Genomic DNA, 27,339 nt, shown 5'->3' with positions numbered 1-27,339 from the left:
AATGTCCCTTGGTTAGCCTGGAGCTTGGAGCTTCTCTATCTTCTATCTTGAAGCAGGTATCTTAGTTCATTCATTCATCCACCCAGTATTGGCTGAACATTATTGCAGTTGTATCTAGGTAAACCACAGCTAAAATGACCACCGGAGGAACCTTAAAAGGAGAAAGAGGCCCCCAAAGGGTGACCTTTATAAGCCTCTCATTTTGCCCTGGAGTGGGCGAGAATTTTGGGATAAGTCATTTGTTGGATCTATAAAGCTCTGGTCTTCACAGCAGGAGCTTGATGAAACTCTCATCCTCCTGCCCTTGTTGTCTCTTCCAGCTCCTGGCTTTGCCAGACACTGTAAAGTCCCAGGCCGTGAGAGCTCACTTCTGTTCCCTGTCACTGCTATTGTGAGGGAGTTTTTGCCAGACCCTCTGATTCCTTTGAAACATTTTCTTAGTATTTGGCCAGAATATAGAATTTTAGGTCTATTTCACCACTCATCATTTATTGGGTTTCTGCCCTGTGTATCTATCACTAGGTGCTGTGGCCCTGGCTTAAAACCTTCAGGATCATGTGTGTAGTAATAGTGAATTCCTCAGCAGAAAAGTGATGTATACTGAGCACCTGAGCAGAATGGGTGGGCTCCTGGAATCAAAAGATCTTGAGGGCTCACGTCCCCTTCCCTCATTTTACACATGAGGAACCTGAGGCCTAGAGCAGGCGGAATGCGTGCATCACGCAGTGGTCTCCTGTTCCTGCTAGGAGATTGTACTGCCCCCTCCCCATAGTTGTCAGCGCTTATCGCCAACCCCCGGGGCAGCCCAGGGGAGAGAAGGGAATCATAACTAAAGCAAGAGAAGGTATTTCCCTTCTTGCCCTCCCCACACATACTGTTTAATGGGAGGTATAAAATGGACTCAGGTGAGTATAGACATGGGGTCTGAGCATAATAACGTACATGCGCGGAGAGAAGGAGGGTTCAGAAGAGGCCAGAACTCATGAGAGGGCAGCTTTCTTGCCTTTGATTAAAACTTTGAATGGCCCACCGATGTTTACAAGAGCAAGTCTGCTCGAGTTACCACCTCTTTTGATCTGGAGGCTCTTTGGTGTCATTGGGCTTACTTCCTCTCAAGGAAGCAGGTTGCCCGATAGTCAGCTGGTAACTTAGGGTGGCGTCATTTACATTCTCTACTTGCCTTGGTGCAATCAGGGAAGCACATAGGTGAGCAGGCTGGCACTTGGTGGCATTCAAGTGAACGAGTCTCCCCAGGCTTCCCCACCGGGTCATCCATGGAGCCAGCTCATCTTGGCCTCCTGGTCATCATTCCCTCATCCCAAGTTGGGTCCTTGGCAGGTAGTTCCCTTTGGGCAAACTTGGTTGGTTATGGTGTAAAAGTTCTGAAAGCATGGTGACTGTACATTTTAGATTACCTGGACAATTCCGATTGAAAACATTATGTTCCACTGTCAGATGATGTGTTCTAGTCTGCAATTTGGAAAACATGGCCACCTCTCTAAAATGCTTGCACTAAGTGGAGATGTCTTTGGAATGATATCTCCAACTCTCCTGCTACTTAATTGAAGTGATAGAAACTAATAATACTCAAACATTGAGATCCCTTTGAGACAGTCAGATTTGGCTCTATGGTATGTAATTGCCAGAAAAATCTCTTCAGGGGATGTTGAAATCCAGTGATGTCATCAGTGGATATGAAGGACGAGGTTTCTAACCAAAATGATTATGTTCTCCCTGTAAATCATTTCAGAAAATGTAGGTAGAAATCTAAATGAAATTGCCTTTGGAAGCCTTTTTTCCATATCCTTTGACTTCTCGATTGTTTAGTTTTTAGACAGAAAATGAATGTGCTCAATTTCAAAACCAAAATGAAAATTGCTGTGTTTTTTGGATGTCAGAAAATTGTGTTCTTTGTTGGTTCTGACTTTAATTCAGAAGCATGAATTTGTCCGTCGCTTCTCCACCTACAAGGTATCATTTAGAATTGTGCTGTTTTCTAACTACAAATCAAATTAGTTTCCCCTAGGAGAATGGGATTATAAGAACTTGATGTGCAGAACTACCACTGAGGCAATATTCTGGGATATTTATTATTTGTGGGTCTGTTTGAGGTTCTATATTGTACCTTTTTAATCAAAAGATACTGGTACTTTCTCTAAAAATGAAAAGAATGCATTTGGTATAACTTGAAAGTCTCTCATAAATAGTATGTTTATTTTGTTCTCTTCCAGGCATTGGTCTCAGTATGGAACATATATAGCAAATAAATAAAATGAGACCATTTGCAACAGGCCCTGTTTCCTTCAGAGCTGCTTTTTTTGGGCTCAAGAGGGACTCCTAACAAGAAAAACTTAGAATGAAATCTTCAAAAGCAGGCTTGTTTCCGTAAGAGATGACTCACTTTGTAGGAAGTGGCCTGTCTTATATATTCTTATTTGTCTTTGACATTTAACAGCAAGGAGTTTTAAAGTGAGTAAGTACTGATGGGTGGCTAAAAGTAAATGCCTTGGACTCACACACAAAGAAAATGCATTTTGTCTCATTAGTGAGAGGGAAGGTGTGTGTGTGGCCTTTCTGAATGTCAGGGGGAAGATCAACGTCAGCCTGCTGGGACAAGTGACCCCGGAACCTCATGTACCACTTTCACAGGAAAGACTGGGGGGGCCTTTCTCTGCTCCTACAGACAGATGGATCTGCAGACTTCTGTTAATTAGCAGAGGGAAAAAGGCAGGCGAAATCTAACTTTGTTGATTCTGAACTTCCTATTAGGGAAAAGAGGAAAATGAGCTAGCTGTTGAGTCTCAGACGTGTGATATATTTGGAGGAATCTGTAGAGAAATTAAATTTTAGAAGTAATGGAAACAAGTTGCTGTAAAGAGCATTTGATTTCTGGATAGATGAGATTAATAAGTTTGAATGTGCCTGATGTATTTCTGTGCTAAGCATAGAAAATTGACGGTGTTCTCTTGAGTCCTCTGTGTTAATATCTTTTAAAGTAAAAATCTGCTTTCTTCTTGTTTTCTCTTATATATCTGTGTTGTGCTTCCTTAAACAAGATTGAACTCGTCTTTGTGTTCTGTTCCAGTGAAGATGTCATATAGGGATTTGAATGTTGCTTGGTGATAGAGGAAAAGTAAGATATATCTCTGTAGGACTCATGGAACTTGATGACACAATTGGGTGTTGGGAAATGCAGGGCTGGGAATTTTCTCCCACTCTTTAATGTAGAGCAGAAGCAGGATTCACGAGTGAGGTGCAGCAGGGCCTCACTTGATGGATGATTCGGCTGCTCTAGAGCGCAGCTGCGTCTTCCATGTGGCTGGCTATGAACTCGAGGCCAGGGAAAACTTTGTATCGGCTGCCGAGTCTTCCTCCAGATGCCTGTCGACAGGTACAGGTGCCCTCTAGGTTCACACTTCCAGGACTTCAGTGTTTGGATCATCCCATATATCATGTTCTGCGGTGCCCAGGGGATTTTGAATAAATAACCCAAGATGACAGGCCTCTGCTCATTCCTACCCTTGTCTCCATTCCCTTCGCAAATTGGTAGGGGCAGGAGGGCCTAGGTGGACTCCCCGCCATGCAGCACTAGGTTCTCTCTCCATCTGCTTCTCTATTCCATGTTTTTTCAGGCCAACCGGGACGCTGTGCTGAGCAGGATACCTGAACACAAGAGTGACCGCCTCATCAGTCTGCAGAGTGCATCTGTGGTCTATGACTTACTCACCATTGCTCTTGGAAGAAGAGGCCAGTATGAGATGCTGTCAGAGGTACAGCTGCTGAGTCTGGTTGACATTCAGTTGGTGGGTGGCAGTTGCACGGTGACCCCAGGGAAGCGCTGTGAGACCTGGTCCTGGGCCCCCCTCTATTAGTGGCAGCCATGTGATCTTGGGCCAGTCACTTAACTTTGGTTTTCTCCCCTGTAGAATGGGCCTTGGGCTAAATGATTAGGTGGTGGAATTGATCTAGTCTTTTACCATGAGAGTTCCATAACCCACCGGGCTGTGAGTTTGTGTGTGAGGGAAGGCAAACATTTCTCAAGCAGTTTCTCTTTCAGTTAATTTCCACCAACTGAAAATCTCCCATCTGTGATATTAATTTCCTCATAGAACAGGTTTCCTTTAAAGTATCAATGTATACAGTGAAATCGCCAGTGGCCTGACAATTTCAGGCACAGCGTGTTATGTTAGCTGGTATAGACCGTTTCATATAAAGGAGACAGTCTTCTTTCAGAGTCTTTTGCTTGTTCAGAAGGGACCCTCGTGGATTTCAGATCTTGTGCAAGGTACTGTCATCTTCTCACTCCCTCAGTTTCTAAGAAACGCTTAGGATGGAGGCTTGCCTCTTTCACAGTTTCAGGAGAAGCTGGTTCATCCTGGGCTATGGTTATGCATTATTAGGTTCCTGCCCAAAATATCAAATTCTACCATGGTAAGGCTAAATAAATAACAAGAAGATCACTTTATCTTTTCTTTAGCAAAATAGAGAGAAAAAAATCCCTATTTTTTAAAAGGAACTTTTCCATGTTATTTATCTTTCTCTTTCTAAATTTATACCCATTGCAACAGCCTCTGGGCACGAGGACAGGGAATGAAATACAGTAACAGATTGGCTGAAATCAGATAAGTGCCCGACTCACCCTCTAGCCTGCCAGTGCATCGCCACATTAGGCAGGAACCTTGGGGAAACAGATGAGCCTGTGTGGCTTGAATCTTTTTTTAGTCCATGGTTTGGTGACTCTACAGGGCAGTGGTTACTCAGCCTCACAATCTGGCCTGACAAAGCAGTGTGTGCAGATGCCCCCACCACACGCGGCTCAGCCCCGGGACTCAGTCCAGGCTTAGGATTGGCCTAGGTTGCTCATCACTAAATGGATTGAACCTCTCCCGGTACCTTGATTTCCTGGACCCCCCTTCTCCCCACCACCTAAGTTCCTGTCAGCTGTGTCCACCACAAAGCCTGTCACTGGGGACCATGCCACCCAGCTCACAGTTGAATTCCTTTAAGGTGAATTCGTTCCTCCAGACAAAACATATTATCACCTCTCTAGGTTCAAGGATGACAGTGGTACGCACACATCTACTTCCATCCTATTGGGTATCAATGTTGCCTTTCCCCAGCTCGAAATCTCCTAGGTCCAAAACAAGAGTGAGGAGCTTGAGGTGTCTGGCCCTGTTGACTGGCTGGGTGGTCTCTGCCCCTGGGCTTCCCATTGTTCCGTGAACGTTCTAGGGGGTGGTCATCACCCTGGTGGTTTCCTCTGCAAGCTGTGGCTCTGGGGCCTGTGCCTGCTCCTGGCACAGAATACTAGGACCTTGTTTTCACCCAGATGACTTCTGTCTTGATATCATATGTAGCTCCCACCTCGTGGTGGTCACCTGCCTCCCAAATGACTGGGTAGTGTAGTTGCGGGAACCTTTGCAAGTCAGAACTTCACTCCCCTAGTCACATTGCAAAAGGTGGTGCGGTGCCAAAGGTTGCCTCGGAGAAGCTGGAATAGGAGGGTAGAAGAAAGGCAAATTTATTACTGTATATCCCCCGGAGCCTTTTGAATTTTGTGCCATATCTGTGTTTTATCTACTAAAAATCTCAACCAACTGATGAAATATATGAAATGGAAGATGTTTATTTCTTCAACACATGTATGTACTGTCACCTCTTCTGTGCCAGGGGCTCTGATTAAGGCCAGGGATACAGCCAGGAGCAAGGTGTGGCCCCTGCTCACAAGCTGCCCCCAGCCTGGAGCTGCCAGGTGTGACAAGCAGCTGTGGCCCATGTGCTGACGGGGGCGGGCCCAGCGCAAGCTCTGCATGCCTTATCTAGGGGTTGGATACTTGGCTTCAGCCTTGCCTGTGCCTACCACTTAGGCAATTGGAGCGAGCATTCACCAACTGTGTTGTCTCAGATCATCCGACTAAAACAGTCGATGTTGTAGGAGAAAGATGAAAGCTCACAGCATCTCAAGGCTGCCTGGCCCATGGTTGGATAGCTCAGTTACTGAAGATAGGGGTTAGGTCCACCCTTTGCTGAGTGTGGGCCCTCTCTCCCTCCCTCTGTCCGAGGCCACATCCTACTCTGGGTGTCTCACTTGTCTTACTTCCTCATTTACTGGGGTTTTTCTGAATCCACTTTTTTTTTCCTCCTCATCTGCCTTTCCATTTTCTCAGGACTTTAATTTAAAAGAGTAACTGGATTTTTTTTTTAATTGAAGTACAATTCACGTAACAAACCTAACCATTTTAAAGTGTAGAATTCAGTGGCATTTAGTACGTTCATACCACTGTGCAACCATCACCTCAAATTGCAAAAGCTTTTCCTCACCCTATAAGAAACCCTATACCCATTAAGCAGCCACTCTCCATTCCTCACTCCCACCAAGTTCCTGTCAACTATTAATCTGCTTTTTTTTTCTATGGATACTGATTTGGGGTATTTCATATAAATATAAATAGCCAATATTTGGGCTTTGGTGTCTGGCTTCTTTCACATAGCATAATGTTTTCAAGGTTATCCACATTATAACATGGATCAATATTTCTTTTTATGGCTGAATAGTATTCCGTTGTACAGATCTACCACAATTTGTTTTTCCATTCATTAGCTGATGGAAATGTGGGTTGTTTCTACCTTTTGGCTACTATGAACAGTGTTGTTGTGAGGATAACTGGATTTTAAACTTCCTATATTACCTTTCTCTGAGCTCCATAAATGTTAGTAATTATCGTTTTTATCATTTGCTTAGAGATATGTTATATTTCCCTGTCTTCATTTCCTCCACTGTCAGCAGGGCGATCTTCCTGAGACACAGGAATAGACATGCCACCCTTCTATTCAGAAATATTCGACAGACCCGCGCTCCTTCTTTTTTCTCTTTTTGTTTTGTTTTCCTTTCCGCCCATAATGAAATTGACTTCACTGTTGATCTTTTCGCCATATGCAATAGTCCTGCATGCTCCTTGGAGAATCAAATACATGCAAAATATGGAAAAGGAAAGAAAAGTGCCTTAGAATCCAGCTCTCCTGAGATAGTTGACTAATTGACATTTTAGAGGCAATCTTTACGTCTGTCTTTATGAATAAATTGTGCATTATGTAAGTTTTGTTGAATGGGACAGTATCTTGCACATTTTATTGTGGATATTCCCTATCTCTCTTCTCTCCTCCACTGGCACCTCACCCATCTCTGCCTCCTCAACCCCAAACTCAGGTCATCAACATAGTGTGTCACAGGCTCTAGAGTCAGAGAGCTTTGGTTTGAGCTCTGGGTCTGCTATGTACCAGTCGTGTGAGCCTAGGCACATCATTAACCTCCTATGCGTCAGTTTCTTTTCCTGTTAAATAGGGGTAATAATTGTGTGCATGTATATCTCAGACAGTTGGGAGATGCATATTCATTAATCCATGTAAAGTACTCAGAACAGAGCCCAGCACTTAGAGCTCGTTAAGAGGCAACTGTATGCTGCTGCAGTTACTACCACTATATATACAGGAGTTACTAGGCACAGGGGAAGCAACAAAGGATACAAAAAGATCCTTTGCCTTCAAGAAATTTCCATTCTAGTTAGGGAGACCACATAGAAACAAACAAAAAGATAATCAAATTAGAGAATACATAATAGTGCAAAGCATGTTAATTGGCAGGTGAATGGAATAGGCCAATTGCAGCAGAGTTTATAGGTTGGGAGTGCCAGTAAGAGATTTTGAACAATGGATATATGAATTGGCTCTTCAAGGCCTGATAGGCATTAAGTGGTCTAGGAGGAGAGAGACCCTCTTCATCCTTAAGCTTGCGGAGCTGTGAAGGCACTGGACCCAAGGGAACAGGAACCCAGGGCTTGCTCTCATGGAGAAGTGGGAGGAGAGGAGCTTGGAAAGAAAGTGTGGGGCCTGATTGTCAGCACCACAACCTGTTGGCAGACTTTACATGTGCCCCTTGAAGATGCGATCTAGACATATTACCATGTGGCTCGTGTGTGAGTAAGTCCTCTTTGCCTCAGAAACGTTGCTAGATCTTCTTTTACATGGGTGGAAGCTTTTGTGGACAGAAGAGTTCATAAAACCATCAGTCAATTGTGAGAGAGAGAAGAGGTCTTACCTCCTTCTCACCCTGTCCTTGTGCTTTCCTTCCTTCTCTTGTCCCCAACCAGCATTAACATTTACACATCAGGGCACAGCATGTCTTCCTGCTTCTTGGCTCCTCTCCTTGGCTGACCTGGGCCCACGGGCACCACAGAGGGTGGGGGCGCCTCTGCTGCCACTGCCAGCACATGTTCCTCTCTCTCCTGTCCTTGGCACCCTTGTGCAGTGGGTGTGTTGTGCAGCATTGTGCAGACCCAGCCTTTTAATAACTGTGCTCACAGGGGTAAGTGGGAGCAGAGCCTCTCTTTCTCAAGGAAGCTGGCCTTTCTCTTATGCTTATTCAAGATGGAAGGCTGCTGTCCCATCTCAAGACCGGCCGCCTCTGTGTGCACCACATCATCGTGCCTTTCTTTCCTTATGGACTTTTCAGCCAGATGCTGGCCAAAGAGCATTGTACAAAGGAGACACAGACCAAAGGTTTATCACATCCTCATTCTGACAGGTTTAAATAGAAGCACAATGTTTACCGTATCTCCAGTGCTGTGAGTTTTTGTGTTTTTAAAGACTAATTGTGAGCCCTGCTGAAAGGTTTGTGTAGGAAGGAACACTTCTTTTTTTCCTCTTCATTTTAAACAGCAGCACTAGTTGGCATGACAACCTGCGCTATTAAAAGTAAAGCAGCAAGCACCGCTTCCTCTGTTTTTCAGAATGAACCCAAGCTGCTAAGGAGGTTTGTTTCTTGAATTTGACTATTAATGGCTCCATTTCGACAGGATATTATGGGGTCCTTTTAGAAGGTTGTGTGTGTCCCCCCTCCATAGGCAAGGCAGCTTTAAAGACAGGAATGGTATTTTTATCTTTCCTGTTGAACTCATATTCATGTGTTTGTGGTAAATCTCAACAACACCATAGTTCTGTGGGTAGAACTGTCTGACTAGTGATTGTACCAAAAGGACATTTACACCTCCCTAACCTAAATGCTTATTTAATCAGGGAGCACAGTGAAAAGCATTGCACATCTAACAACGTCTGCTTGCCAGGCCCACCATTTGTTTAAAGTTCAGCATTGCATGCAGTCCCGCTTGTACTGCACAAACCCAGCCTTGAGCTACGTGCCAAGGTTTCTAGAAGGTATCAGTGGGCATGACACAAATGGATCCGTAGACTTCTGAGAAATCAAGGCAGGGTGTTTGGCTAATGCTAGGTGGTCCATAACAACTTGCTGAATGCACCAGTGCTTCAAAGCCAGTGTGCACCCTCATCCTGCCCCCTTTCCTTTGGTTTTAGAGGTCCCTAGATGTGCAAGGAGTGTATCTTCCCCAGGCAGGCCCAAAGGTCAAAGGTCATTGAGTGGAAAATGGGCAGCAGAGTAAGGGATGGGCCTGGCTTGGGGCAGAGCACCCGGACAGTTCCCAGCTCTGGTCCAGCTTTGTGAGTCGGCTCAATAGGAACCATCTTCACCATTTTTTCATGACACCCTGCCCCAAAGAATGTCAGCCTCTGACATGGCCCCTGGGATCTCCATTCTCACCATTATGGAAATGTTCTTTTGAATTAAGCATTGCTTTCTTAACGTGGTCCTCAATGAAAATGCCAACACGTTTGGGAGGAATGGAAGGGGTTTAAACTCTTAGGGTAGCATAGTTCAGAGAAACAAGGAATCTAGGTATATACCTCATGGTTTTGTTTTAGTTCTTTGTTTAAAATTTTTTTTTAATATGCCATGTTAACCTTTTTAAAGTGTAAAATTCCGTTGCATTTAATTACATTCACGATGTTGTGCAACCATCATCACTATCTATTTCCACATTTTTCCATCATCCCAAACAGAAATTCTGTACCCATCAAGCAATAACTTTTCATTCTCTCCTTCCCGATACCCTAGTAACCTCTAATCTAATTTTTGTCTTTATGAATTTGCTTATTTTGGGTACCTCATATAAAAGGAATCAGGCAATACTTGCCCTTTTATGTCTGGCTTGCTTCACTTAGCCTAATGTTTTCAAGATTCAGCCATGTTATAACAATATATCTGATGGCATTAATCAGAACTTCATTCCTTTTCATGACTGAATAATATTCCATTGTATGTATATGTTACATTTTGTTTATCCCTTCATCTGTCAGTGGACACCTGGGTTGTGTCCACCTTTTGGCTATTGTGAATAATGCTGCAGTGAATACTGTCTTTGGACTTTCCTTCCTTCTCCTGTCCCCAGCCAACATCAACACTTGCACATAAGGACACAGCATGTTTTCCGAGTTCATTTTTTCAGTTCTTTTGGGTTTGCACCTAGGAGTGGAATTGCTTGGTCATATGATAATTCTATGTTTAACTTTTTGAGGAACTGCCAGACTGTTTTTCGCAGTGACTGTACCATTTTACATTCCTACCAGCAATACACAGGTTTCTAATTTCTCCACTTCTTCACCAGCACTTGTTATTTTTAAATTATTATTAATATAGACATTCTGGTAGGTGTGATGTGATATCTCATTGTGGGATTGATTTTCTTTTCCCTGATAACTAATGATGTTGACCATCTTTTTATGTGCTTATTGGCCATTTGTATATCTTCTTTGGTGAAACTACTATTCAAGTCTTTTGCCAATTTTAAAGTCTAAATAATAAACTCTGGTCAGCTATATTTTTAGAGATACCACACCTGCTTTTTTTTTTTTTTTTGTAGAGACGAGACTGTAGAAATCAGCTTGGGCTGGTCTCAGACTCTTGGCCTCAAGTGATCCTCCCGTCTTGGCTTCCTAAAGTGCTAGGATTACAGGCATGAACTACCATGCCCAGCTTCACTTTCTTGAAATGTCTTTTGATGTGCAAAAGTTTTAAATCTTAAGTCCAGTGTATCTATTTTTTATTTTGTTACTTATGCCTTTGGTGTCATAACTAAGAATCCATTGCCAAATCCAAGGTCATGAAGGTTTACTCCTTTGTTTTCCTCTAAGGATTTTAAAGTTTTGCTCTTATATTTGAGCTGTTTGTCCATTTATAGTTTTTTTTGTATATGGTGTGAGGTAGGAGTCCAACTCCATTCTTTTGCATGCGGAAATCCAGTTGTCCTAGCACCATTTGTTGAAAAAACTATTCTTTGCCCTATTCAATGGACTTGGCACCCTTATCAAAAACCAATTGGCCATAAATGTATGAATTTTTTCCTGGAATCTTAATTCTGTTCCTTTGGTCTGTATATGTATCTTTATGTAATACCATACTATTTTAATTTCTGTAGCTTAGTAGTAAGCTTTGAAATCAGAAAGTATGAGTCCTTTAACTTTGTTCTTTTTCCAGTTTGTTTCTGGATCCCTTACAATTCCATATGAGTTTGAGGATTGGCTTTTCCATTACTGCAAAAAAAAAAAAAGTTGAAATTTTGATAGGGATGCATTGAATTTATAGATCACTTTGGATGACATTGCCGTCTCAACAATGCCTCATAGTTTAATATCAGACCTGTGTGATAATCTCAGTTCTGCTACTTTACATGCTGAATATGAACTTGAACAGATTCCATTACCTCTCTGAACCTGTCCCCTTATATGGAAAACATAGATAATAATAAGATCTACCTTGGAATGTTATTGTGATGATTAAAGAGATAATGTATGTTACTGCAAGAAGTGCATGTTACTATTATTATTGGTGGCATTAATAATCTGCTTTCTAATGTAAAAATCTCCTTTGTATGAAATAATAACTCTGGCAGATGATCCTTGACCCTTATATAGGGAAGTACCCATTGTATAGTAAAAAAAATTCGGCCCTGGAGTCAGGGATATCTGTGTTCAAATTCTGGCTCTGCCCTTTCCTAGCTGTGAGACTTTGAGAAAGATACTTGGCTACTCTGAGCTCCTACCTCAGAGACTGTTAGGAAGCTCAATAAGATAATGGCTATAATGTAGCTAGCACAGCAATTGATGGGTAATATATATTGTTCGATTCCTCTTTGGTTATTAGAAAGGATTGATCTAAAATGAGTTTCCTTGTAATTTCTACCTATTCTGTCTTTTTGGAGCAGTAGGGCAAGTCCAGCCCCACCTCACTGACAGTCTACCAATTTTTTTTTTTTGGTTGGTCTTATTATCTATTTTGAGCAGGTAATATTTGCACAAGGGAAGTATTACAACAGAGCCAAGGGGAAACATGAAGAAGAAGTTACTTGTGTATTCTTCTAAAGACTGACTATGAATCCACAGGCCACTATGCATATGTGTGTGTTCCCCTTCAATGCAAAAGTAGCATGCCACAGGACATAAAATCTATGTTTTATGCAGCTGGTGATCTATCCTGAAGATTGTACCAGATTCATGTGTCTAGATCTGCCTCTTTTCACAGGTGGCAGAATGTTCCATAGTAAAGATGCCCTGGTAATGGATGGCTCCTTCTCCCTATTGAGTCCACCAAATTTTGAAGACAGTTGTCATATTGTCTTTTTTCCTTCAGCCTAAAGTGCCCCCAGTTCCTTTAGAACAAGGGTCAGCAAATTAAAGGGTCAGATGCTAAATATTTTAGGCTTCAAAGGCTAAGAGACAAAACCAAGAATAGCATGTAGGTATAACAAGAGAGAAAACAAATTTCTGCAAAATTTTAATCAATGAAACTCAAAATATAATGAGTACAACTTTTGTAATATAGATCCATGCATGAGAAGAATGGGGTTGTTTGCGGGGGTAGGGGATAACATTTTGCTTAATTTGGGTTTAAAGTTAATACCCCCTCTCACCAAATTGATGGTGAATGTTCAGCTATAAATGCAATTCTTAACTTTTGGGCTCTGAAAACAAGCAGTAGGTCATAATGGGCCCTCAGGCCATAGCTCAGTGACCCTGCTTCTGTCCTTTCTGCTATGTCATTGTCTCCAGTCTTGGCAACTCCAGTACTCCTCCCTGCCTCCATGTTTGCTGTGACCCTCCTTAAAGGATCTCCAAAAGAATGGATCCCAATTCTCTGTCCAGCCTTCATTCAAGCATTTACCATGCAACTATTTTGTACATGGTATGTCCCAGGCTGCCGCACTCTCAACTCCTTACTTCCTCCCTTAGTCCTGGCATGGGCTAAGTGGCAGCCATGGTTGAAGGGTTAAAACCCAGTGCCCCAAGCCAGGGAAGAGAGACTGAAAAGACCAAAAGGTGAGAGGCAATTGAGGAGACAGGAGGAATGGAATGCCCATTTTGTGAATTCACTGCATTTTGCAAGGAACAGCTACATTGGCAAAGCAGCAGATGGAGTAGTATTTGAGTAGGACCCCGGAGACCCCTTACTCAATGTGCAAGCTTGGTCTACTTGATTCGTAGAGATGAGAGGAGAGCATGCCAGAAAACTGCATCCAGCATTCAAATTCTATAATAAAGTCTGTGACCTTTGAAAACAACCCACTCTACTCCTCTCACCGTGGCCAGAGGCAATGATATCCTTTAAGTGTTTGCCAAAGCAATAAAACTCTGAGACTTCCCTGCTTGGAGCAGTATTGCTGTTTTAAAACAAAAAGAGAAATGGGAAGAGGTGGGGCATGGATACATTTGCTTTATTTCCAACATAAGGAGAGAAAACTTGAGCAAGTTTTGATGTCTATGTTTTCTCCAAACTCGGGGCAAGGAGGGGGACTTTTATTTGTGGCCGAGAGTACCATAAATATGCCTTTTAGAAGCTTTTCCTGGACCCAGGCTCCTGTAGATAGACCTCTCAAACTCCATTTTAATTTGTACTTTCATTTTTAGTTAATTTAGGAGTGTCGAGCGTGGTGGCTCACACCTGTAATCCCAGCACTTTGGGAGGCCAAGGCAGGCATATCACCCGAGGTCAGGAGGTTGAGACCAGCCCAGTCAACATAGTGAAACCCTGTCTCTACTAAAAATACAAAATTAGCCAGGCGTGGTGGCGCACGCCTGTAATCCCAGCTATTTGGGAGGCTGAGGCAGGAGAATCACTTGAACCCAGGAGGTGGAGGTTGCAGTGAGCCGAGATCACGCCATTGCACTCCAGCCTAGGCAACAAGAGCAAAACTCTATCTAACAACAACAATAAAAAATTTAGGAGTAAGAGCTCTGAACTGAGGATCATGAGATGTTGGCTCTGACTCCAGGTCTGCCACTGTGTGCAGCCCTGGGGAGGTCCTGTCTCCTCTCTGGGTCTTAGTTTCGATATCCGTAAAGTAAGAATGGGATCAGATAATCTCAAAGGCCTCAAATTGCTCTGTGATTCTGTCAGTCTGTGGGTCTAAGGTGATGGCCCAAAATGTCTGAATAGCTTACAGAGGTTTTTATTGCTAAAAGTTAACGAAGTGAAATATTTTGTATATATCATGTTTAAAAACAATCAGTTACACAACTGCAAGGAATTTGATTAACTGACTCGTGAAGTATACACGATGTGGAAGAGAAAGTCTCCCTGAAGAACTGAAGGATCTATGTCATAAGAACTTTTAGGATATGGCTGACCTGTCTATGAGGTAAATAATGATGACAGTTCACTATGCTATTTGTTGTCTTTTAATAGTGATGAATTTTGGACGTAGACTTCAGGCTAAATTTGAGGGGTGTCTGATTATTTTATTTCTGCCCCCTCCCCAATGGGATTTGGATGCAGAATCTTACTCTTGAATTCCAAAAATAGACTTTGGCTTTGCTGTGCTTGTGGTACTGTACAGCTGTCGCTGCCGCGCACCCAGTTTGTGTAATTGGGCTTTGTGTACTAGGGAGGTAATTGCTAAATCCCTTTCTGATGCCAGAAAAGCTTCTCATTCCTGGAGCCCCCTCAGAGATGGCTGATTTATGAAAAGCTGGAAAAAGAGACTGGAAAGGCATAAGCTCTTGCCACCAAAAGGAAACGTTTTCGCAAGTGACATTTTGACTCGCACTTAAATGATTAGGATGCCATTTAGAGTCTAATTATTGTTCTACCAAATATTCATGGTATTAAATGAATGTTATCTGGGATTAGAGAGGTGGCAGTCATGTGATTACAGCGAATGGACCTATCTTTCCTGGTAGAAATAATACCACTGCCAAATCCATCTTCTTTTCTTGTGAGGGAGGTGATTTGGAGATGTCACCTGCTGTTTTGTGTGGGTGACTCAGGGATCTGCAGCCTGGACTGGCCCCACTTCCCTTCCTAGGCCCACACTGCCATCCCTCTGCTGGACTCCACAAGTGGAAAAGGGGCCAGAATCTAGCTCATGCCACTCAAAGACTCCTATTCACACTGCCTTTGCCATCCACTGGCATGCCCACCCTCATTCCCAGGGGTTCTCCTTCTCCCCTTCATCTGCCCTTCAGAACCCTGAAGATCTACTCTTGCTTTGTTTCATAAAAGCCAACCCATTGATAGCCTTCATTGTGGGCCACTCTTTTGAGCATTTCACATGTATTTCTGCATTTAACCCCCATTACAACCCCATGGCTGGGAGTGAGGAGCTTGGATTAAGCCCAGGCAGCCTGGCCCCAGAACCAGTGCCTTTACCATGTGACTGCTCTTTTTGTCCTCACACCCTGCAAGCTGGGCTTGAGTGATCAAAGCACTCTCTTATATGTCCCCCATGCACAGAACACCTGCCATCTTCTGAAAAGTCCATTTTCATCAATGCATCTTTTTCACTGGAACCATTATTAAAATGTGAATGCAGCTGGGTATGGTGGCTCAAGCCTGTAATCCCAGCACTTTGGGAGGCCGAGGCAGGCGGATTGCCTGAGGTCAGGAGTCCAAGACCAGCCTGACCAACATGGTGAAACCCCATCTCTACTAAAAATACAAAAAATTAGCTGAGCCTGGTGGCGGGCACCTGTAATCCCAGCTACTCCGGAGGCTGAGGCAGGAGAATCGCTTGAACCCAGGAGGCGGAGCTTGCACTGAGCTGAGATTGTGCTACTACACTCCAGCCTGGATGACAGAGCAAGACCCTGTCTCAAAATAAATAAATATTTAAAAAATTAAAAATGTGAATGCTTTTATGTTCTCCATCTCCCCACAACATTAAAACTGCAGTTTTTTACTCTGTCCCATACACATACGGTAGGGTTCTTAAAAAGGGATAGGCAAACAGAACTGGGATGAGCAAACAGCCTAAGGGGCGACGGTTGTGGATAGCAAAAGCCCCCAGTGACAACCCACGTTCCTTTTTACCATGGGTGCATTTTTTTGGCAGGGAGTCTCCTTTTGTAGTTGAGGTATGGTTGACCTGAGCTGCTTAGGGGTTTATGTAATCTTCATGTTTACAGAAACATAGGGGAGGACATGTTATATATCCAGACAGCATGCTTGGCATCAGCATTTCAGGAGCATCTGAAGCTGTCTGGGCGCTTTTCCAAAGCCAGCGTGCCGTCACTGTATCTCATAAGATGCCAAGAGCCCACTGGCAGGCAGCGCCATCGGCTGTGATGCCAGAGCTCACACACCTCTGAATTGGGGTGGAGGGCTAATTTGTAATTGACCCAGATTTCCTAACTCTCTTTAGGACACCCTCATGGCTTGTTAGGGGAGGTGGGTTGTTATCATTATGAGAAAGAGGTCCAAACTAGGAGGGAACTGGGAGAGATGCTGCCTGTAGAGGAAACACAGGACTCATGTAATCTTTGTCAATTGAGAACTTTGCAATGGGCTGGAGACGTGGCACCACTGGCTGCCGTGGTGCTGGTGGATATCGTGGGATCAGTAAAGTTGATTGACACTTCTACTAGCTGGAAAGGTCTCAGTCCTTAGTAGCCTCAAGCAAGGGTCCCCATTAGCAGCAAAAAAAAAATATTGCTGAGTCTCTGAAACAGTTCAAGAAGCATGTAGCCTTTTTAGGGGCCTTTTATTTAGTTGTCCTTTGCTTTCTGCAGCATGAGTGGGCCTGATAAATGAAGTGTGAGTGGCACGATATAATTAAAGTTTCAGAGGCAGTAGTGTTGTGGTGAAGAGCTCAGTCTCTGGAAGCAGACCGCTTCACTCCCAGCTGGCTCCACCACCAACTCTGAGGCCCGCGTACCCCCTTAACAACTCTGCATCTCAGTTTCCTCACCTGCAAATGGACGATGATAAAGGGGCCTACCTGCCTTGTACTTTGCAGGGTCCTTAGGGTCACCCGATGAGGCGATGCTTGTAAAGTAATTAAAATAGTGCCTGGCTACAGAGTAAGTGTTACTACACTTGTTAAAGTAATAAAGAATAAGCATACATTCCGGTCCAGTTCTGTAAAGTTGTGCCCTCTTCTCAAGGGTCTCAGATTGAATCCTTTTCTAAAATCAGGAAACATTTCACAAAGTTCTGTAAATATTTTGTAAAGATATTTATTTCTGATATAATGCATTGTAAATTTGAGTTTTCATACATTGAATCTAGGTAAAGTGATAGGTATGATACAATTTGTTGTGTTTCCATTCCTAATATAAGAATGTTAAAATTTTTAAAAAGGAATAATAGCTAACTTTTGTTTAGTACTCACTAGCCTGTTTCTGAGGAGCTATTTCCTGTGGCATTGTATGTAGTAACTAATTTAATCTTAGTAACTCTCTGCATTAATTACTGTCATAGTTCCCATTTTACAGTGAGGAATCTAGGCACACAGTGGTTAATTGCTTGCCTGAATTCACACACCCAATCTGTTGTGCACCTTGAAACTGTATTTCTAGCTGCCATTCAGGTTGTGTATTCCCTATTCTGAAGGGTTCTCAGGCAGAAGCTCTACAACTTGTTGGGGGCTGGAAGGTAAGGGTTGTTACAGGAGGAGCCTGAAGCGTTTGATTGGGCGTACCTTCGGGGCCTTGGCTGTAGGTGACGGAACCGGACTTGTTAAGCAGAAAAGGAACTTATCCATCTGCACTGCTAAGCTCACCAGTTCCACCAGAGGCTGAAGAAGAGACTGCAACAGATTCAGGGAGACAAGGGCCCTGCCCCAATTTGGGAGGTCCCAGCTCACTCAGGTTGCTTGGAACGAGGTCCAGAGGCCCCTTCCCTGCCTCCCTACCTGCAGATTCAGAGGCTGGCAGGAGCCTGTGATTGGCTGTCTGCGTGCCATGCGTGTGCCACATTCCTATCGCTTCTCTTCTTGGGAGTGCCTACTCGTCCCCCCTGCCAAAATCAGAAGAGTTTTGAAGTAACAGGCAGCTGGAATGACAAGGGCCCTCTCCTTTGAGGGCTTCAACTAGATGCTCCCCAAGTGATCTCCAGCCACAGGATCCCGTGATTCTACTCCTGATGAGGACTGGGGCTGTTTTTCTTTCCTGTAGCACCTGGAACGCAGCTCTATACCAATTAGACCTCCGGTGAATGTGCTTCACCGAGTTTAATGAGGCTGTTAGCCTTTGGCATGCAAGAAAAGAAGGGTGCATACTTATTTATAGCATCTAGCTTTTTGATTCAGAACAGGCTGTTTCAGCTGCAGAGCTCCTTTTCTTGATCAGGAAAACAGTTGATATTTATCATTCCTCTTAGCAAAAGGAGGACAAAAAAAACCATTTAAACATATAAATGTTTAAGTACTTAGTGTTTAAGTACTTACTAAGTATATTGAAGTACTTGGTGGTGTTATTGCAATGTATTGGTTGAGTAGGGCTGTTAGAATAATCCTTATTTTTGATTATCTACCATCTCTCCACATACCGGCTCCCGTGTCTCATTTCAGCCATGGTGATCATTCTCCTCTCCTCCTCCTCCATCGTCCCTCATCCCCATCCCCAAGTCAGTTTCTAGGCATTGCTGGCTTTTCACTGCTTAGCATCCTCCATCACACTTGTCCTCCCCCACTTAGTCCCAGCCCATGCCTCCCAGACCTGGGTTACGTCTCTCCCGCCACCCTGTCTTGCCTACTTGGTCTCAGCATGCTGCTTTCATTTCTGCCTCCCCGCTGTGCTCCTTAAAGGCACAGTGACACCTTCCTCAGTACAGCAAAGCAGCTAAGAGGGCCCTGGGTTCAGGTTCAGATTCCAGGTCTGCTGCTTGGTGTCCGCACTAGTGAGGAGTATATTCAGATGTAATTAACAAAGCCGGCATGCAGTGGCTTAGCCAAAGAGGAATTTATTTGGTTCCCCCTGCAAGAAGCCTGTGAGAGGCTGGTGCAGCAGCTGCAGCGCCTCATGGCATCAGGGCCACGCGCTTTCTCTTTCTGCTCAGTGTTCCTGGCCACCCTACTTCCGGCTTTGAAGGGGCAGGGCTGAGGGCAAAGTGTGTGCTGGCAGAGAATGCCCTGCTTTTAAAGGACTCTCCTGGAGGCCTCGCCCAGCCACTCCTGCCGATGTCCCATGGCGTAGGATGAGGCCCGCAGCCAGCCCTGAGCTGAACACATTGCCTGTGCTCACCTTGCTCAAGGTCTTCGGATGCCCACCCTGTGCCATCGCCAAGCACTAGGTGCTTGTTAATGCTTATTACTTTGCTTTTAAATAGAATATGTTTTTGTCAGAACAGCTTTTCACAGTAAACCAACTAGCGTGATATTTACTGTGTGACCTCTGTATATATCATTTAAAATTCTAGAATTCTTTTCTCTCCTCTCCCACCACCTCACTTTACCTTTACCCATTTGTCACCTTCACTGCAGCTCCTTGTCTCCAGGTCCCCAGCTCCTTGCCCTCCTTCCTTGACTGTCCGTGAATCCTGAGCATCCCATCATTTTCCTGTGCTCCTGCACTGGCCACCTAGCAGCACGAGAGAAGGTGGCAACACAGTGGTGCAGGCTCCACTGCGTGGTTGCACCCGTCTCTGAGCTGACCTTGCTGTGAGCCTTCTCTCCCCTTTGGTGGAGGGGGATTTTGTTGTTGTTTAAACCTTTTCTATTTTTTGCATTGTTTTTCTTTTTCTTTCTTTTCTTTTCTTTTTCTTTCCTTTTTTTTTTTGAGACAGGGTGGTCTTGCTCTGTTGCCCAGGCTGGAATGCAGTGGTACGACGATCACAGCTCACTGCAGCCTCAGCCTCCTGGGCTCAAGCTATTCTCCCTCCTCAGCCTCCTGAGTAACTGGGACTACAGGTGTGCACTACCATACCCAGCTAATTTTTACTAATTTTTTTGTAGAGACAGGGGTCTCGCTATGTTGCCTTAGCTGGTCTCGAACTCCTGGCCTCAAGTGATCCTCCTGCCTCAGCCTCCCTAGTGCTGAGATTACAGGTGTGAGCCACTGCGCCCAGCAGCCTCTGTTCTTTTTAAAACCTCCTGCCATTATTCTTTTCTTTTCCTCCCAGCACCCACCTCATTCCATCTTTACAGAGAAAACTGGCTGGGCCCGACACCACCTGCCATTCTCTCCTCCTTATCTGGAGGATCTTGCCTCTGTAGGAGAAGGCTTCTCAGCAGGGATACATTTGTTCCAGGGACCTTGCTCTCTCTAGTCTTCTGGGACCTAATTTATCTCCCCAGAGTCTTCACTCTGCATGCTGGTTCTGCTCATGTTAGCGAGAGGCTTGAGTTGCCTCTATGAAAAATTAGCACATAGATAACCTTTCTTCACCCCACACATCCTTCCTTCATACCTCATCTCCATCTTTTCTTTGCTTATTGGTCCCCATGGCCTGTGTTCTCCTCCCATGTCCCCTAAAGCCACACATGCAGAGCTCGTCACCCAATTGATTGTGGTGGCTTCTTGGCCTCCGTTGCCGCTGGCCCCATTGGCCCCTTCTCGGGTCCCTCTCTGTGTTGTGACACTGCTGCATGCCCTCCCACCCAGATCCCTTCTTCGCCCTCCTTTCCAGATTCCTTTTCTCTCCCTTTCCACGGTCTGGCCCCACTGCCTTCCCTCTGAATACTCTTCTGGACTGATCTGATCTCTTCTAGTAACTTCAGCTCTTTTCTCAAATGTTTGTCTTCTGTTAGATCTTTTTCTTGAGGTCCCAGAATGTCTTTGGTAAATTACCTCATGATGCCTTGAACTCAGTATTTCCCATGCTAAACTCATTCATGACAGCTTCCTTCCCCATTCTCCCTTTCTCCTAAAAAAAACACCTCCCCTTCTCTCCCTCTCTCTCAAACACACACACACACACACACTCACACACACACACACTCACACACACACACAATCACACTCGTGCATACACAAGGGCCTTCTGTGGCATGGATTCTCCCCCAGGTATGCAAGCCAGAAACTCTGGGCACCTCCTGTGCCTCCCCAGTCCCCACATGCTTCCACAGGTGACCCATCCTTGCTGATTTGACCTCGGACACATTTCTTGATTCTGAAACCCCTGGACCATTCTATCCACTTTGTTCCTGGCCTGCCTCCATCAAGGTCTTCCACCTCACCCCACTCACCCCAGTCCCCCACGATCTTCCTAAAGCTCTAACGTCATCATGTCACTCTGTGCAGGGACCAGAGGCTCCTCGCTGACTGAGAGGGAAGTCCGTTTGTAGATTACTCACCACGGCAGGCAATGCACCAGTACTGAGAAGATAAAGAAGTTGTGGTTTCTGCCTTTGATGGTGTCTCATAGTGGGGCTGGGCTGGGGAAGGCCCAGCTCAGTTTCCGTTCTCCCTGATGCCATTCCTGATTCCTGGGATCACTTCACCACAGTCCTGTTTCTCGCCCTGGGGGCACTCCTGAGTTTGTCTTTGTCTTTGTGTTGTTGGTGTATTTGCCTCTTTTCCTGTGCCAGATACAAAGCTACTCGAGGGCAGGGATTGTCACAGCTCTGGTCAATTGTGGGTTGTCCTGGCCACCGGCATGGTGCATCGTCCTGTGTGGGGACTCCGTAGGAGCCATTTGGTGGCAGATTATGTTTTAAGCATTCAAGGGAAGCAGATTTTATGGGACTTACCTTAGTGTGCATAGATACAAACTCACACTTGTGCAGCTGTGGCACCAGTGATTCTCAGATGTCTGCATTTGTTTTTCTTTCCCAACCAGTGCCTAGAAAGAGCCATGAAGTTTGCCTTTGAGGAATTCCACCTGTGGTACCAGTTTGCTCTGTCCCTGATGGCTGCTGGAAAAGTGAGTCCCTTTTGTGATGGGCAGTTTTTTATGCCTTTCCTATTAAGGCCAAAGAGTTGAATGTCATGGAATTGCACGGAATGATAGACTTTGTGGAAGTCTTTTGAGCCACTCTGGGAAACTATCGTGGTCCGTTCTCAGTGAACAATCAGATGTAATTGTTTGGGGAGCCAAGATGGACTTATCACTGAGAAGAAAAATTCTGAAATATTTGTCTTTTTCCAGTCATTGTGACTTCATCAGGTGTCATGGACATGGCTTAAACTAGAGCTGATGTTTTACACAGACACCTCCACTCATCTGAGAGTTAAGCTGATTCCTGGAGGGGAAACCTGTTGGTTATCTTGAGCAATGTGTTATATTAGGCAGTGCATGATACTGGATGAAAATGTGGGCTGAGGGAGTCCAACGGCAGGATAGAAGCTTGATGCTGCTCTCCCAGCTGAGTGACCCAGGCAAGTTACTGAGTAGCTCAGTTTCCTCGGTAAAATGGAGTAAGAACAGCACCTGCTCCATAGATGTGTTATCAGGAGAATGAGATGCTACACCAGAGGTGTTTAGAGGCATGCTCCTTGCTGTGTATACACTCAACAGAGGTCATAGCTATTGTTTTTCTTGCTAATTTGGGCCATTTAGCGAATGAAGCCTGAGATGGAAGATTATTTGAGCTAAGTGAATTCAGAAATCCAGTATTCTGTGCCTTAAATTAGATATTTACCTTTTATAAGAACAAACTTCCACCATCTTTACGTTTTTCTTAATTTTCCAATAGCTACACAAGTATGGAATGAAATTCAGGTGGCGCCAGAGAAGCATTCCTGCTGGCTTTTAACCCAGTGTACTCCCCAGTCACTCAGAAGCCGCAGGCTCTGGTTTTCATGCACCGCAGGCTTGGGCTTAAAGTTGGACAAGCCCACGAGGAGGTCACCCTGACCAAAAACCCCTCTGAGAAGGCTGTAGTATTCGGTTCTGTCAAACACTTTGAGTTTCACAGAAATAATCTTCTCTTGCCAAGTCTGCCCGTGCCGTGAAGGTGCTGAAAGAGTGTATCCGCCTGAAGCCGGACGACGCCACCATCCCTCTCCTCGCTGCCAAGCTCTGCATGGGCTCCCTGCACTGGGTGAGTAGGGGCGCCCCCCTCCCCGCTCCTGCAGAGGACTCTGGGCCAAGACTGCCCATTTTTTTCATGTCGAGGCACAGAGAGAAAGCGAGGGTGATTCATCAGCTGTACAAAGACAAGACTGTGTAGAGCCACGGACCCTGGGCCTGGGCCCCTGGCCTCCTCAGGCCTCATCCACTCCCCTAAGGACTGAGGAGTACTCTGGGGTACTCCAGGGGTTTTTTCCTATGGGATTGTGCTTCAGGAATAATGATAATAAGACAGAATTATAATTCATACTCCCATACATCTTGCTTTATTCAAGCAATGTGGGACTGAGAAGAGACACGTCACTGAATTAGCATCCCTGGCTGAACCTGGTTTGTTTTTGCTTTTGTTTTTGTTTTTGAGACAGGGTCTTGCTCTGTCACCCAGGCTGGAGTGCACGATCAGAGCTCACTGCAGCCTCAACCTTTTGGGCTCGAGTCATCCTTTCACCTCAGCCTTCTGAGTAGCTGGGACTACAGGTGTGCTCCACTGCACCCGGCTAATTTTTTAATTTTTTTGTAGAGACAGGGTCTTACTCTGTTGCCTAGGCTGGGAGCCTGGGACTTTCTACAGAGCAAGGAGTCACCCTATATTTCAGCTCATATGTTAAATTCAACTGTCTTCATTTCTATTCCTTCACATACGCGTTTTTCTTCAAATATTCTTGTTCAAATTTGAATTTGGCAATAGCCTGATTTGTAACAATTCTAGTACCTCAGAAAATACATCATTTGAGTAGAAAATAGAAAACTCAGTCTAATTGCCGAGATGGTGGTATAGATAATTGCCACATACGATAGAGTTCTAATTTCTTTTCTTTAACTTCATGTCAACATTAGCAATAAAAAGGATTTGCTCAAAAAAGACCGAAGCATCTTACAAACTCAGGTTGTTCACCCTTATATCCTCTCTCTTTGGTTTTTCCATGTATTCTCACCCAGCAGGAGAAAAGTAAGCCTAGTGAAGAGTGTTCCACTGTAGTTCCATTTTGCTTGGGAAAATGTAGAAAAGATGTTTTGAAAGCACAGGTTCTCACCTGAAACACACAGCTGTGAAAGTATAGTGTGGTCATGTGGGTTTTGACAGTTTGGGGCTGTGAGCAGGCAAGGGGATGGCGCAGGCGGTTCCAGGAGTGGGCAGGCGGAGGAGCAGACACAACCTTTGCATTTGGAACGTGCCAGTTCCCAGCAGTGACTACTGCCCTCCTCCCAGCTCTGGCTTTATTTATTACTGTAACATATACATCTTGAAATGCCTTAAATAGACCTCTTTTTAAAAAAAAAAAAAATAGGAGTAACAAATCTTTTCTGTATATTTTTTCTTGCATTTTTATTATTAAAATTTCCAAATACCACAAAACTCAAGAGTATATGAACTCCAGTGTCTTATCACCCAACTTCAATATCATCAACATTTGCCATACTTCAATGGAACAAATCTTACTCTTTTTGCCTCTAATGAATTGTGCACCAGGTCTTATTGTGGGTGTAGTTTACAGGTGCACATTTTCTCATTGGAATCTGCTGGCACAAGGTACATGTGTTGTGGTTTGTAAAATAAGTGGATGGAGTTTTGAAATTTATAACAGCTCATGGCAAAGAGAATCCAAGCCTAAATGGATTCTTTATATCCTGGGGGGGAAAAAAAGAAAGGCTCAAACATAAAACATTTCAAGAACTTTATTCTTTACAAATATATTCAGTTCAACTTCTGAATACCTAGCACAACTTCATTATAGAACCAGTCAGTAAAAAATAAAGATGAAAAAGATAGGCCCTCACCAAATATGAAAGCAACTTTGGAAAAGAAGGCAAATAAGCAGTAAGAAAAACTTTAAGGAGAAAAAGCAAGGTAGGAATCCTGCGAACTGTTAGAGAGCTCAAGAAAGAAAACAGAATCACCAGAGTGGGATTGGGAGATTTGAGAGTCATTTTCAAAGTGACTCATCAGAAATCCAATTTTGGCAGCAGACGCTTATGGGAACTCATGTTAGAAGTTCTGCAGGTTGTTGTTGTTTTTAACTTGTCTCATTTTTCAGTTGGAAGAGGCTGAAAAGTTTGCCAAAACTGTCGTTGATGTGGGAGAGAAAACGTCAGAGTTCAAGGCCAAAGGCTACTTAGCTCTGGGGCTCACGTACAGTCTGCAGGCCACTGACGGTGAGAGACGTCCCACCCCTACAGCTGCTGAGCTGCAGGGCTGGACTACCTAAGTCTACCCTGCGGGATTCCCACAGTCCCCTTCTGTCTCAGGAGGGTGCAGAAGCTGGGGCATTCTGGTGTGCCATCCGGTGGGGCCCCTGGTGCTGCTGTCCTCTTTGCTTGGTCTGATGGGAGAATGGGAGGGCAGGGAGGAAGACCCTGTGCCAGGGCTCCCAGGCCTCATTTTTAGGTACATTATGCTGGTGGCACACTGGGCACCTCACTGGGCTTTGAGGGATGATTCATCCACCTAGCCTTGCACCTGCCCCTGTCCCATCACTTGGTCTGGGCTGTCCTGTGTGAAGGGATGCTGGATCTTAGGTACAGGAATGTGGAAGAGTCAGGGCCAGACACTTCCAGGAAGCTTCCCTTGACTGGTCAGAAAACGCCCCTTCTCCATTTGCACATTTTAATTTGTAGATACGTACATGTGCAGTGCAGCAGCTCACAAGACACCTAGGGGTCTTGGGCGCAGTGATTTTGGACGTGCTTAGAGTTCTGATGGATGGGATTCTAGCTAAGAAAAAATCTTGTATACTTAAGTTTTCAGTGATATTTGCAGAAAATTTAACAAACTTTTCCTGAACTGTTACTATTCTTTTATCATGTTGTTGTTAAATATAACACGAATGCAAAACAAAAATCCCAGAAACACATGGTTAATTTAATGAATTTGAATTAGTATAAGGCAAAATATCCTGTAGTCATTACCCTGCTGAGGAGCTAGAACCTTGCCAGCCCCCTGGGGAGCCCTCCGTGTGCCCCTCCCAATCACAAACTCCCTTCTCTCCCTTACGAGGAAATACTATCCTGACTTTTATAATACTTCATTTTTTCATTATGGTTTTGTTGTAATTTATTTTACAAATTACTCCAAATTCTTTTCTCTGCCCTAAAATATCAAAGGTCCTGGGAAAGTTGTGCATATTAATTACTTTTCAATATGGATTACTTGCTAATTTTCCATATACACATGGTACATTGGCAATACCCAGCACATAGCTTTTGACATGGTAGACTTTGAGTGAGGGGCAAATTTAATGCCACATGTTAACCCATGTAAATTCTTCAGACTCTACCCCTCATTACTCCTGCAACTTTGGGAGAGTTGCTTGACCCTATGGGGCTTCCTTTTCCATTCTTGGGTCAGTTGGGTCCTTTCTGAGGTTCTCTCTAGCTGTGTCACTGCTGTTCTAAGTTAGCCATGGTCTCCAGCCACATTGACCCCCTGGCAGCCTTTCACTGCTCTCAGTCTCATGCCAGGCTGGGAGGTGCCATGTTGGAGGCGTTAGGTAATGGCCTCTTACAGTTCCAGCCATAAACGGTTTCCTCCAGGACTTTTTCTCTTGCCCTAGTAAAAAGTACCTTTTTCATTCCTAGCCAGGTTTAAGGGGCCATTTCTCATATGCTCTGCACAGGGGAAGTGTTGATTCACAGCGAGGTGGCCTCACGCTTTTGAGCTCATTTTCCATGATCAGTGTTAGGTTTGCCTACTCCATCCCTTGTGTTCACATGAAGGTGTTAAAGGTCCTGGCCATTGCCCAGTGTGAACCAAGCTGGCCTTTCAAGGCAGCAAGCTAGTGTCGGTGGCCCAGGACTGCAGCTTCTCAGTGGCAGAAGGAACTCTGAAGGCAAGGCTGTCAAAATCAACACTGCCGGTGCTTGCAACCCTCCCACCCCATCCTCATAGAGCTTGTCGTTCCCCTGAGTTACATGCCTACACTTGAGAGGGCAGTCGTGCTCCTTCTGGAGTTCCCAACTGGTCTTTTGCAAATGGCCCCCATATGCCTGGGAGTACCAAGAGTGACCACCCAACTCACACTGTCCCCTTGGCATTGTTCCACAGTCACACCTAATGAGTGCAGGCACCTTGGGGGTAGGACTGGGCTCTGTTTCCTATCTTCTCCAGGGCCTGGTGCAGGACTGGGCACGTAGGCACTCAGACATTGTTGCTTTTAATCCAGTTGAATGTACAGGTTTTGTGATGGGTTTTGTATTTGTCAAAATTCCCT

At 44.6% G+C, this 27,339-nt stretch overlaps 1 protein-coding gene across 7 annotated transcripts in view; it reads left to right on the top strand.

Annotated features, from left to right (window-relative positions):
• TTC7B (tetratricopeptide repeat domain 7B) overlaps positions 1-27,339 on the top strand; it is a 275,379-nt gene that overhangs the window by 135,686 nt on the left and 112,354 nt on the right. For all 7 annotated transcript variants that reach the window (XM_055097944.2, XM_034938007.2, XM_034938006.3 and 4 more), the window contains 4 exons: positions 3,633-3,770; positions 21,899-21,982; positions 22,998-23,102; positions 25,168-25,285. In XM_055097944.2, coding sequence (XP_054953919.1) covers positions 3,633-3,770; positions 21,899-21,982; positions 22,998-23,102; positions 25,168-25,285 — 445 coding nt within the window. The remainder of the gene's footprint in view (positions 1-3,632; positions 3,771-21,898; positions 21,983-22,997; positions 23,103-25,167; positions 25,286-27,339) is intronic.

The sequence above is a fragment of the Pan paniscus genome, chromosome 15 (genome assembly GCF_029289425.2).
Source record: "Pan paniscus chromosome 15, NHGRI_mPanPan1-v2.0_pri, whole genome shotgun sequence".
NCBI classification, from domain to species: domain Eukaryota; kingdom Metazoa; phylum Chordata; class Mammalia; order Primates; family Hominidae; genus Pan; species Pan paniscus.
The sequence above is the reverse complement of the archived record's forward strand: the minus strand, read 5'-3'. Positions and strand labels throughout refer to the sequence as shown.